At 47.8% G+C, this 13,896-nt stretch overlaps 1 protein-coding gene across 1 annotated transcript; it reads right to left on the bottom strand.

The window, feature by feature from the left end:
* Window positions 1-4,844: 4,844 nt before the first annotated feature.
* Window positions 4,845-11,478, bottom strand: LOC119325933 (disease resistance protein PIK6-NP-like). Its single transcript, XM_037599655.1, has 7 exons — window positions 11,363-11,478; window positions 10,850-11,222; window positions 10,624-10,699; window positions 10,405-10,500; window positions 9,454-10,322; window positions 5,133-6,857; window positions 4,845-5,054 (listed from the first exon to the last, which is right to left on the bottom strand). Exons 5-6 carry the CDS (start codon window positions 10,260-10,262, stop codon window positions 5,177-5,179), a joined length of 2,490 nt encoding a protein of 829 aa, XP_037455552.1. The 5' UTR covers window positions 10,263-10,322; window positions 10,405-10,500; window positions 10,624-10,699; window positions 10,850-11,222; window positions 11,363-11,478; the 3' UTR covers window positions 4,845-5,054; window positions 5,133-5,176.
* Window positions 11,479-13,896: the final 2,418 nt, after the last annotated feature.

A 13,896-nucleotide genomic window follows, 5' to 3' on the forward strand; every position in this document is an offset into this window, starting at 1 on the left:
AGGTGGGTGAGCCCCGGGCTTTCACGACGCGCTCATCCAAGGCGGCGACCGGCCTCGGTGGCGGTGGGGCGAGGCTCCACAAGAAGCCGGCGGTCCGCAAGACTCCCATGGTGGCGCCGGCGAGTCCCCCTCGGTCCGTGCAGGCACGCCTGCCTCGTAGCGGCTGGTGGTGATGGCGCTGGCTTCCCCTGGGGGTACGGCTGGTGGCTCCTCATCGGTCATCTCCCCTACTACCTCTGATGCGCTTCGCGCGGAGGTGTCCAAGGTGGCGCCCATATCCACGGCCAAGCGTTCCAAGGTGGTGGTGGCGTCCCCGGCGACGCAGGAGCGGGCGAGCTCACGTCCGAAGGACGCCAAGGGCAACCTTCCAGCCCTCCAACGCGCCCAACTCCTGCTGGCTCAGAAGAACCTGGAAACAGAAGGTAACCCCATGCCCTGCTTTACAATCTTTGATGAATATTCTGACGAGTGCTTGGGGGGTATCTTAGAGGATAGTGGTGTGGTGATGTCTGGCAAGGGGGAAGCGCGAGAAGTGCTTTCTCTCATTCGTGCTAAGGAAATCGCGCAGGCCGCGCTTGCTCAGGCAGCGATGGCCCGCGTTGCACCAGCAGCAGAAGAAGCAGGGGCTTCTCTGGTGTCTGTTGCGCGGCCCGATCAGGAGGACATAGCAGCAGGGGCTGCGCCGTCCCCCTCCAACCGTCGTCCTGCCAAGACACGGCGCATGGCCAAAGCGGTAACCACTCGCAGTATCCGCCTCCGCAATCGCATAATCTAATGCGTTTCATATTCTGGAATATCCGAGGCTTCGGCCACGCTGGGAGGCGGACCCAGTTAAAAGAATTCATTCGGGAAGAGGGCATTGACGTAGTTGGCTTACAGGAAACTATCAAGGACGATTTCAATCATCGGGACCTGCTAGCCGTCGACCCGCTTGAGTGTTTTGTTTGGCATTGGGTGCCGGCCGTCGGTCACTCGGGGGGAATGTTGCTAGGCATCAACCTAGTTTGCTTCGAGGTGGTGGCGTGGGATGCTGGTCGTTTCTTCCTGTCGGCTCACGTGCGCCACCGCGCAACACTCCAAGAGTGGGAGGTGATTGTGGTTTACGGCCCGGCCGACCACTCGCTCTCGCTTGAGTTCTTGGGGGAACTCCAGGCGAAGGTTGCGTCTGTGGGCATGCGTAACCTACCTCTGCTAGTGGGAGGGGATTTCAACTTAATTCGTTCGGGAGCGGATAAAAACAACGGTATTATTAACTGGACAAGGGTGTCCATGTTTAATAATGCGATCACATCCATGGCCCTTAGGGAAGTGGCTCGCGTGGGGGCACGCTATACTTGGACCAACTAATAGCTATCGCCGGTGCGGTCGGTCTTGGACAGGGTTTTCATGTCCACGGAGTGGGAGATGCTGTTTCCCATGTGCTCTTTGCACGCCGAAACGAGGATCGGATCGGACCACGTCCCCCTCATCCTCCCCTCGGGGGAGGAAAGGTTAAAACGCAGCCCTCGTTTTTTCTTCGAAACCGCGTGGTTAGAGTCTCCGGACTTTGAGCAAATCATTCTCTCGAAATGGGAGAATTGCGTCGCCCGGGTCGGGCACGCGCGCGGGCCGATGGAGTTCTTGATTTCCGCAGGGGCGGGTTTGCGTGCGGCCCTCAAAGGGTGGGGGGCCAACCAGGGGCGCGAGGATAAGTTGCTCCGATCGCGTTTGTCCGCGGATCTTGCACAGATGGATGCTGCGGCGCATGTGCATGCCTTCTCGGAGCAAGACTGGGCTCAGCGTTACACGCTAGAAGCCCAAGTCGAGTCCCTCCTTAGAGCAGAGGAGGAGTACTGGCGTAGACGCGGTGGTATCAAGTGGATGCTCAAGGGAGACGCGAACACTAAGTATTTTCATGCTTACGCTAACGGCCGGTGCCGCAAGTGCGCCATTCTGAGATTGCAATCCGAGGAGGGGCTCCTTTTGCGGCAATAGGATATCGTTCGCCACATTTACGATTTCTACATCCAACTTATGGGCTCCAGGGAGGAATCCCGTGCCCGACTTAGGGCGGATGTGTGGGACCCTACGTTGCGGGTCACGAACGAGGAAAACGAGGGCCTGGGGTTGGCCTTCCTCTCGGAGGAGATTGACAAGGCGGCACTTGGGATGAAATCGGACACCGCACCCGGGCCGGATGGGTGGCCGGTGGCGATGTTTAAACGGTTTTGGCAAGTGCTCAAAGGGCCTATTTTCGACGTTTGTAATGGTTTTATGCGGGGTACAGTAGATATCTCTCGCCTAAACTTTGGGGTTCTCTCTCTGATCCCCAAAGTTCCGGGTGCGGATCATATTAGGCTCTTTCGTCCCATTGCGTTGATTAATGTACCGTTTAAAATTTGTGCTAAGGCTTGTGCGACTCGCTTGTCTCCGGTAGCTCACCGTATTATTAGTAGGAACCAATCGACTTTTATTCGTGGTCGCAACATCTTGGAGGGGCCGTTGGCCCTCCAAGAGATTGTGCACTCCCTAAAACGCGCTCGCCAGCCTGCGATTCTCCTGAAACTTGATTTTGAGAAGGCGTATGATCGCATGAACTGGGAGTTTCTCCGACAAGTCCTCCTGGACCGAGGATTCTCATCGGTTTGGGTTCATCGCATGATGCAATTGGTCTCGGGGGGCCAAACGGCGATTGCGGTGAACGGAGAAGTAGGGAACTTCTTCTGCAACAAGCGTGGGCTGCGTCAAGGGGACCCAGCCTCGCTGTTGCTGTTTAACTTTGTGGCGGACGCTTTGGGCTCCATGCTAGACAGAACTCGTTTGGCCGGCCACATCAGGGGAGTGGTGGGCAATCTGATTCCGGTGGGTGTGTCACACCTGCAATATGCGGATGACACACTTCTCCTTTTCGAGCCCGACACACACAGTATTGCAACGGTCAAGGCCATTCTGCTATGCTTTGAACTTATGTCAGGGCTTAAAATCAGCTTCCATAAGTGTGAAGTGGTGTCCATAGGGATGGACACGGCCGAAAGTCAGCGAGTAGCCAACTTGCTTAACTTCAAACTTGGAAAGTTTCCGTTCACTTACCTCGGTCTCTCGATCGCGGCGAAGAAATGTTCGATCGCCGATTGGGAACCTCTCAACTCCAAGGTTGCGGACAGGGTTTGTCCGTGGAGAGGTAGATTTATGTCTTCAGGGGCTATACTAATCTTAACTAACTCCACCCTCTCATCCCTACCTATGTCCACCATGGGTTTGTTCATGCTGGCTGATGGGGTGCACACTAAAATGGATACCCCGAGGTCCCATTTCTTTTGGGAAGGAGCGGGACCTAAACGGGAGTTCCATATGGTTAAATGGCAGGCCGTTTGTAGACCTAAAGCCCAGGGGGGCCTCGGGATCATCAACTCCAAGCTGATGAACATTGCACTCATGTGCAAATGGATCTGGAAGTTGTCTCGGGGAGAGACTGGCCTCTGGGTCGAGCTCCTCCATGCGAAATACTTCCCGAACGGGAATTTCTTCGAGGCAGTTTCTCTTGGGTCCCCCTTCTGGAACTCAATATAAGCCCTCAAACCCTTCTTCGCCAGGGGCGCGAAGTTTGTGGTTAACAACGGGCGCTCCACGCGCTTTTGGCACGACCTTTGGATTGGCCAACAGCCTCTATGGTCGGAGTTCCGCCAACTCTACTCCATTGAAGTTGAGCCCAACCAAATGGTTGCTTCGGCTCTTAGCTCCTCCCCGCCCTCTATCAACTTCAGAAGAGAGCTATCGGGGACGGAGTTGGTGGATTGGGATCGCCTTCGGGCTTTGATAGCGGATGTCCGCCTGTCGGACACCGCAGACTCGGTCTCTTGGAGACTTTCGGGCTCTGGCAAATTCTCCGTCAACTCCCTATATAGAGATCTTCCCCGCAGCCATGTCCCTACGGCTGCCACGGGGCTTTGGAAGGCTAAAATTCCTCTCAAGATCAAGGTCTTCCTCTGGCAACTCTGCCAAGACCGCCTTCCTACCTCTATCAATCTTGCTAAGCGCAACGGCCCCGCCTCTGGCCCTTGTGCTTTGTGTGGCGCTCCGGAAGATGCTGACCATGCTTTCTTCCGGTGCTCTTTGGCGCGCTTTGCCTGGAGCGCGGTCCGTGAGGCCGCTGGTGTGGATTGGGATCCACGCTCCCGCTCCGCGCTAGTGTCTTCCTTGTCATTGGTTCAAGGCCCTGCTCGTCGGGTCATGTGGACATGTGCGGCGGCCATGTTATGGGCTGTTTGGCATATTCGTAACAAGTTTACTATTGAGGGCGTGTTTCCTCACATCCCGCTGACGTAATGTTCAAATGCATCGTGTTCTTGCAGCAATGGGCACCGCTGGGAAGACAACAGGACTCTGATCTTCATCGCCAAGCTCTCTCTCGTCTTCGCTCCGTCTACTCGGCGTCCCGAGCCCCGCCGTCCGCGCCGCCTGCTGCCGCATAGGGATGGGCAGCCCCTTTTGGTCGTAGTTTCCGCCGAGCCTGCGTGCTCGTTTCGCTAGGCCGGTAGCGCCTTGTAACGCACTTTATTCCTCCTCCGGTTGCTGTTTCCTAGACCTTGCACGACTTATGTCTGGTTCCGTGTGTTGGTTGTGTGGTCGAGATACACTGCCTTTGTTGTGGGCTTTATTAATTTAAAGCCGGACGTCCCTGACGTCTATGTTCTAAAAAAAAGTTGCCGGTGTGATTTTTGTGTGTGTGCGTGTTGATGTTGGTTGTGTGCATCCTAACTATGCAGAGGCCGGATCTATGTTCAATGTGTTTGTATCTACTTAATGCTCCATTTTGAACTAATAAAATCCACCCTTGTCGAAAAAACAACTTAATTGCGGTGTAATAATAACAAAAATTCAAGATAAAGTCTACAGATTCATAAGTACACGCACACACTGGGCATAAGAGTCATGCATCCCACATAGAAAGAAGTGAAAAACGTTCGGTTTGTCGGCAGGAAGTTCAACACACAAATGATGAACTGATCTAAGACTGAACTGAAGTGCTGAATTCTCGAAGCTGCAGCATCCTGCGTGTCAAGTCTCGCCCCAAGCTGAAAAAGACAGACAACATGATCATATATACAATTCGACAAGAGACAAATTTAGATCTTAGGATCAAATGAAGATACCTTTAATAGTAAGGTGGCTTTATGCAGCACAACCATATATGGATCTATGCAAGCAGTAGAGTAGGGCGGTTGGGATGTGTCCTGGCTGTTTTCTCCAAGTAAGCCTTTGCTACTGAAACAGCACTGTTGAGCCAGCCACGTACTTCACATTTGACACTACCGAGGTTGAGGAGGTTACCGATTCCGAGATCGAAAGCTTCACTGCTGAGAGAGTGACATTCCCCTGCGTTGAACGAAAGATCAAGTTTCTCTAGCTTGGGCATGGATCCTGGTTCAAACAATAGATCCATCCCTCCAAACAGTACTTTATGATAAAGTAACTCCCTCAAGCATGGGAACCCAGCTGCACCACTGACGCTGAGCAGGTCATTACCCTTTGCTGCTACTTTCATCTTTAGGACAATCAGAGCTGGTAAGCCTCCAAGGATGCAGATATGTTCTTGGTCGATAACCTGCACTCCAAGGATCAGCTTTCGCATATTCTTTAGTTGGCCAACTTCTTGCAGAAAGTTAACTGATTGCTTGAAGACGGCGACCCGCTTCAGTATCTCCAGTGCTTGCATCTTGGCAATTCCATCTGGAATTATAACACCCGTGTCGGTAAGGAGATACACCAATCTTCTGAGATTAGCAACAGATGCAGGTAATTTATTCACATATGTGCCTCTTATGTCCAGCATCTGTAAGAACACTAGAAGTCCGATTTGTTCTGATAGCTCATTTATTCTTGTGTTTCTCAAGTTCAGGTGCCTTAACTGAAACAATCTCCCTATATTTGCAAGATGATGGCGCTCCAGTTGGCTAAAGCCTCCAAAGTCTAAAACACGCGAATACTTGAACTTATCCAGAGAAGGAATTTCTCCGGAATACCCAAACACATTAATTGATCGGACATGAGACAACAACAAGCTATTTGAAGAATTTCCTTGATTCCCAACTTGGAGAGATAGACGACGAACTTTGCGTTGTGTCACAGTGTTTAGATCCAGAAGACCATCGAAAGTAACAAAGTTCTCTTCAATGGACTTGGATGTGATGAAATCAAGAATTGTGTCATGAACTCGACAACTCATCACCACACCATATTCATTTGACTTAACAGGCTGGACCAAACTCCTATTAATTAGCTCATTAAAATACCTTTGTCCTAACTCATATAATGTATATCTGCTCTCTTTACGTATGAACCCTTCACCAATCCATCTCCTTATGAGGTCCTTCTTCTCAATAATATAGTCCTCTGGAAATATACTCAGATACAGTAGACAAGTCTTTAGGTGAGGAGGAAGATCAAAATAGCTAAGTGACAATATCTTCATCATTAATTCCACAGTAGCATTTCTTTCAAGTGTACGTCCAATAGAATTTTTCACTCTATCCCATTCTTCAACGGTATTTTCTCTGTTAGCCAGCAAACCAGATATAGCAATGATTGCCAAAGGTGAACCGTCACATTTTTCTAAAATTTTATCACAAACTTCTTCAAGGTGCTCAAGGCAATCCTCTTTGGAGTCTAGTCTTATGTAAAATAGTTTTCTTGACTGTGCCATATCAAGAGGCCTCATATTGTAGATGTGACCAGCAAATGATGAACAACATGACCGAGCAACATCAGTCATACGAGTAGTGGTGATTAGGATACTTCCACAAGTGTTGATGGGAAATGCACACTTGGTAACATCCCATGTTTTTACATCCCATATATCATCAACAACAATAAAGTACCTGCACATGATTTTATGGGTGAGTTTTTGTTCTAAATTAAGAAAGATCTTGATCTGCAGTGATAAACAAAAAAAGTGAGATGTTTTCATTTATTTTACAAAAAATATAAGTAGGAAATCTGACACATGTATTAAAAAAGTTCATTATCCACTTAAGTAATTCATGCTTATGCATTGATGCTACTTTGGTACATTCTGGAGAAGAAGGAAATATCAGTAACAGTTTGATCGGCTGGCATGACCGTGCAAAAGATCAAGAGATGCCTCAGCATGTTAAGAAGAATGCAGTAGTTGCACCTCACATAAATTCTCGTCCCGTTCCCAGTTTTTATCTTTGCCAAGAAATTGATACCAAATAATCCCTATCAGTGATTGCCCTCCCTCGGTTGAAAATGATTTATATTTGAGCCTCAAAGTCCAAATCACCACCCCTCCTATACTCCTCGTGCCTTCCAAGGAACAGGTTCCATAGAGCATCTCTAGCAGCTTCTCTAAAGTTCCACATAGGCAATGATCTAAAATATCCCATCTAAAAAAATTCATTTTCCCAACAGATAGTTTATATGCACATTGTGTATATTCTCTCTCCTATATTCTAGTGGTACCTTATAACCATTAAACACGGTTGTCTATACGAGATATAGACAAAACGTATCTAGCATATTGTCTATAGGATAGTCTACTGCTCCACAATGTCCAAATATGTATGTGTGTTGTTTACATTTGGACAATGTGGAGTGGTAGAGTATCGTATACACAATCTGCTGGAGAGTATTTTTGGCCTTACATTGTCTATGTCTCCTATAGACAAGCTGCTAGAGATGCTCTTATCATCGGAAGTCTCATTCAATGGCCAAAGGCACACTCAAGCACTGTACCCCGGATGCTGCTAGACCGACTCTCCACCTCAATCCCCTAGATTACTTATGTCCCACTCAAGCACTGTACCCCGGATGCTGCTAGACCGACTCGCCACCTCAATCCCCTAGATCACTTATGTCCTCGCAGCTTTTGATCGGTTTATGAACTATGGTGAAGGTGGGGTTATGAGGCAAGGCCAACTGGATGTTAGGGTTAGGTAAGGTTTGGAACATGGAGGCGACGAGTTTACCATCGACTTCGGGAGGGGTATGGAGCTTCAGCTAGCACCTAAAGAAAAGATTGCAAGGTAGTCCTAGTTAGGTCATGTATAAGGCCCCGGTTTGAACAAATGAATTTTACAGAAATTTTAGAGGAATGGAGTCCTACAAGGGAAAAAATGTACGTGTGCCATTCGGATGGCTTTGAAAATTGTTGGAGAAATCAGTTATATATTTCCTTCGCATTTCGGTGTATTCTAAATATATATTTTGAAGCCTCATGTTTTCACTCCCTTTCAGAAGTCTAATGCAAAAATGTGTTTTTTACCTGTCCTCTTTTCTCTGCTTAAAGAAAGAATTTCCTTATATTCATCTAGGTTTGGCTTGACACGACGGGGAACTATTCTGGGCCAATAGAATCTCAAATCATAGAGTTCTAATTAATTTAAGAAATTGTTGGACGTGGAACTTTGGCTCTTATATTCATCTAATTAATTTAAGAATCTCAAATCATAGAGTTCTAATTAATTAATGTAGATTTCTCAAATCATAGAGTTCCCATCTAGGTTTGGCTCTTTTGGTGTTCAACTTTGCGTCGATGGACGTGGAACACTGAGGATGGGGAGAACATTGAGGAGGCTGGACGTAGGTGGAGAGCTGGAGGAGGAGACTACGCGGAGGCAGCGCTGCCACTCCCTCCGCTCGCATTGCCTGCAACCGCCGCAACGAGCAGTGGAGATGGGGAAATGAAGTTTAGGGTTAGGGATGGTTCGGTGGCAACTTTTATACTAGTGGGGAATATCTGTGGGTTATCTTGGACGTTGGGCTGGGCTGAATATTCAAATGTGGCCAGATTTTTTGGGCCGGTTTACACTTATACCGGGCCCAAACGAGCTGGATGAATTTCGGACGAAATCCAAATCCTTGGGTGTAGGTACAGCACTGCAACAAAATGGCTCAGGGCATCATGGGAGATTGGGAACCCTAAAGAATTAGGAAGAAAAGTGAGACAGGTCGATTGTATAGGGTGGAAAATGAACTTTCCATGTTTATAACATACCGAGGGAATGTTTGAAAGATCCTTTTTTGGCTCTCTCTTTTGCCCTAGCACAGGGCTACTTGATCTACTCCTTAAACAAGGTTATCTCATATATGCAATGGAGGGAGTGGCTATGTCTTAAAATGTTACAGTTTTTTTTCAGGGGGAAATATTTACAGTTTCAAAATAAAATAAAAGATTAACATAAATCATGAACATATCTGCATACAGTATGTCATTGTTGGTACTCTATCCATTTGATTTCACTTGCATAGAAACCAGCTTCACTACTAACATCTAACCAATACATTTTGTAACAATAAAGGGACAATATGAACACAGATAACATGGAACTATTTTTCTTTACAAATTATTGGTAAGATTTTCATGTGAAATATCTAAGAACTTTCTTAATTAGTTTTATCTGTAATTAGATATATATTTGAGGAGAACAAGTATACATAAAATAGAAACTTCACCTTGTATTTGCTAGGTAATCATTAATCTTGCTTATTAGTTGTTGTATGCTCCATGCTTCCGTGTTGGCATAACCAGGGCTAACATGATGAAGAATGGTTCTCAAGATATTCGCCATGTCTGGATTTCGTGACACAGATATGAAAGCCTTGCACTTGAATTTCTCTTTGAGGTCTTGATACACTTGGTTTGCAAGAGTTGTCTTGCCCATTCCTCCAGATCCTACGATGGAGACCAGCTTCGGTTGCCCATCTGTTGGCCCACCTTCAGTCAACAGTTTGATTATCTCAGCCTTGGGTTCATCAATTCCCACAAGCTTGGAGGCATGCTCAAAGATAGCAAGTGCTCGAGGGTCAACGGCTGCATGCTTGGAGTTGGAGATAGTCCTATACCTTGCATTCCTATCAGCCACCTCGATGACTAGCTTCTTCATATCTTGGATCTCGCTACCAATCCGATGGTGAGTCTTCATCTTCCCCAACTTCCCTAGCGAGTGTTTGATCTTCTCAATGAAGCCATCTGGCTTGGCGTCTTTGTCATCGACGTTTTGCAAGAAGTCGTCGATGGTGTCCTCCATGTCGTAGGAGAGCTCCCTCACCGCTGCTGCCCAAATTTTGTCTTGCACATCAGGATCCTCGTGCTCTGACATTTTGAGGAGAAACGCGTGCATGGCCTCAAGTTCGTCCATGAGGAACTTGATCTCCTTGCGCACTTCCTTGAAATGCTTGTACTCGTCGCCGAGCAGAGAGGCCAGCTTTGCTAGGACAGGTTTGAGGACTCCTGTCGCCGCGCTCACCAAAGCTGCCTCCATGGCCGTGATAGATCAGAGCTCGCCCAGTTGATTCTGCAGCGGAGGTCGTCAATGTACAACCTGAAAATGGATAAACCGAAGGTAAGCCACTAGGCCCAAATCAAAGCACGGCACCTGCAAAGATGGGGTCGTACATACATACCTATCGGGATCTGGATTTTGTTGGGCAATGGCAGCGTTGGTGGAACACAACACACTGACAGTCAAATTCCTCTTGTCCGCGTCGTCGATCAAAAACCTGGAATAGAATGCATTAACAAAGGTGGTGGAGCCCGAGCATTGCTGCATCGGAAGAAAGAACTACGGATCGACTCATGACGGCCCTGGCGGCGGCAACAACAGTCAGGGGATGGGGCCGTACCTAGCTGGATGGGATCCGTCGCGCTCTGACGGTGAACAGTGGATCGTTTTTTCTCTCCGCGTCGTGGATCTGAACCCTGAAAGAGAATGAATTCACGGAAAGTGAGCCAAAGCATTGCTGCATCGAACGAACTACGGATCCACCCCATGCAGGATGGGAGCAGGCCGATGCAAGCCGGTGGCATAGGAGGAGACCGAAGCACGTCAGGGAGGGGACGGGGCCGTACCTAGCGGGATCGATTGGCCGTGGAGGATGTCCGCCCACGGATTAGCACTGGCACCTCGCCCGACGAGGAGAGAGAAACGGGGAAGCTCGGACGCCGGCGACGTGAACAACTCGGAGTTAGCTCTATCTGTTCGCAGTATGCATCTCGCGGACTGACGGCGAGGAGAGGGAAGCGGGGAAGCTCGGACGCCGGCGACACGTGCACCGCGGGACGAGGGCAAGCAGTGGAGGAGCGATTGCGAAGGGGATGGATAGATCTGGGGAAAATATTCCAACTAGAACGAACGAACAGAGGTCTCGTTGCCGATGATGTCCGTCCAACGAGCTGACGGTGAATAGCTGATTACCTCTTTTGCTCGTCGTGGATCTGAACCCTGTTGGAAGAGAACGAATTAATGGAGGTGAGGCCAAGCATCGCTGGGCCGAACCAGCTACAGTTCTACCCTGTTCTGATGAGAGGCGGCATAGGAGTAGACTGAAGCACGGCAATGGGAGACGCGGCGGGTGTATGTACCTAGCGGGATGGATCCGCGGCGGAGTAACCCTGGGGTGGGGAGACGCTCAGACGGAAGCTCGGACGCCTGTGGCGCGTGCAGTCCGAGACGAGGGCGAGCAGTGGGCAGTGGCAAGGGGATTCCGATCTGATTAGTTGGTGGAGTTAGAGGTCTTCGTGCCGTGCTCCAAAAGTTCATCCCATGTTGCTCCAAAAGTTCTCCCCACCCGACATTGCTAACAATTCATTAATCTTTGATGCTAATTAACCTAAAATAAGAGGGGAAAGGACTCTAAGTTGCATGCGCTGTTTGCATGTGGTTGTTGGTACCGTAATTAAATTCAAAAGGCATCGAAATGTGCAACCACGCGTATAAAGACCCAACCACTTGCCGACACCAGGTAATACAATTTCTGCCTTGGTTTCAAGTTCAACAAAGTACTGTCATTTTTACAGCCAAGCCAAGGTGGTCTCCAACGTTAACTTCTCTAGATCTGAGCTTGCTTATGTTTATGTGCTTAATACTCCAAGACTGTTATTTTTTCTATTGATATATAAGCATGCTACTCTATTGAGATAGAGTGGGCTATCACTACAAATTGAACCCTTGTTATTGACAAAAGGAAGAAGCCACCAACCTTCCGCCTTTCAGCGTAGTTGCTTGGTTATTTCTCAGGTACCCTATTAAGCTTTCTATTTGTAATAAAGCTGGGCCAAACGCCATTTTCCCTAAGAAAGGGGAAGAAGCCAGGTAGCTGCCGCTGGATAAAAGATTCAAAGGCAGTGGCAATTATTGGTCACATTAGGTAGAGATTTTCCTGGTTCACACACTTGTTCCCACTTGAACATTGTCGTGCCCTTTGTAATATACTTAACTAACCCAACCTGCGCGCTGTCATCAACTGTAGATACTTTCAGATCAAAACCATTTTCTAATATACAGTAATGTAGAGTATATTTGTTCATGCCGAAGAATAAAATGATGTCTTCGGATGCTGCATCAGCATCAGCTGTGTTAAAATTCTCTTGTTTTTCTAGGCAAGCAGGCGCAAGTTTCGTGAACCAGGTCCAGGTGCATCTCCACCAACTAACTAGACTCTAGACTTGGCCGGTTGAGTTAATAAGAAAAAGCTCACAGTGAGATCAGAATTTTGCACGTAGTTCTCCAAATTTAATCTTCAACTCGGATTTATATTTTAATGAAAAAATGGTAGTTTTCCGCACAAATTTGTAAAGTGGTAGTTTGTAGACACGGTTCCACGAATTGTGGTAGTTTTTTGTTAAATACTCACATATGCAAGTGCCCGAGCTGCTAGAGAGACGCCCTACTTGCTCCTGGGTGTCCGGCCGAAATCCTAGCCGTCGCCTCCTCTCCTCCCCTCCCGAGCCACGTGCCTACCAGACGATGTTTGCAGGCTCATCTCCTTGCGCTATAGGAGTTCTCAAGGCAGGAACCTTGTGTTGGCTTCGGACGGCGTGCACGTCAGCGGAGGTTGGCGACTGGGCCAGCCACCCTAGGACATCTCGGTGGTGGCCATGCTATAATGGCTGCTATGACAGCGAGGCGGGCGGCCGGTCTATGTCGGTGGCAGTGATTTGTACCATAGACTTCTCGTTTCCTGATTTGTGGGCAGTGGTGGCGATGCATCTTTTTTTAGAGTATGGTTAATAGTATATCCAACTATTGGTGAATGCACACGCGCCCTCCAAAATAATGGGCCGTCCCTAATGGCGCAGCAAAGCGAGCGAGAGAATAGTACTGTAGCAAACCAGACCGAGCACTATAGTGAACCAAACCGAGCACTGTAGCAAAACCGAACGCGGTACCATAGCGGACCGGTGCATGGCACTGTAGCAAATATTTATTTTATTTTAAAAAAGGGAACCATTTTTAAAAAATATTACACTCATTGAAATTCTTAACATATTTTGAAAAGTGTGCACAAATTTTCGAAAATAGGAACACTTTCTGAAACCAGAACATTCTTTGAAATTCCGAAACAATTTTGAATCTGCGACTAAAACGTGAAAACCCGGGAAATGTTTTTGAAACCTTGAACATTCTTTTGAAACGCGATGTTTTGAAAATCCTGAATGTTTATTGAAACACACAATATTTTTCCTCATAAAACAATATTTTTTTTCTTCAAATTCCGAACAATATTTGGAATTTTCTAACATTTTTACAAAATAAAATAAAATAGGAAAATAAACAGTGTGCCGCAAAGATCATCAAATAGAGAATGCACTCGAATCGCGCCCGTGTTACCTAAGAAACTATGTGTAACTGCACCACGAAATGAGGCCAACCCGGTCAGTACGCGCTCAGGTCTGAAGCTGCTCGCGGGGGTGATATATATCGCAAATGACAAATCCTATGTATCGCTCATAGCAGGTGACACGATAGCGGTCACCCATGTGACGTTCGACGTGGGCTGAGGCACAATTTTTTTTCGAAAAGTGGCTGAGGCACAGGTAAGCAGCAGAATTTTTTTCCGCAATTTTTTTCTTTCCATTTATCGGTTTTTCTGTTTCTGCTTCTGTTCCATTTATCG

This window comes from Triticum dicoccoides, chromosome 6B (assembly GCF_002162155.2).
Source record: "Triticum dicoccoides isolate Atlit2015 ecotype Zavitan chromosome 6B, WEW_v2.0, whole genome shotgun sequence".
Lineage (NCBI taxonomy): Eukaryota > Viridiplantae > Streptophyta > Magnoliopsida > Poales > Poaceae > Triticum > Triticum dicoccoides.

Bases quoted from the DNA above. Each gene is read 5' to 3' on its own strand.
- LOC119325933 (XM_037599655.1), bottom strand. From the start codon at position 10,262: ATGGAGGCAGCTTTGGTGAGCGCGGCGACAGGAGTCCTCAAACCTGTC. The intron at 6,858-9,453 runs GTGAAGTTTCTA...AATCATGTGCAG, and splicing joins GATTACCTAGCAAATACAAG to GTACTTTATTGTTGTTGATG.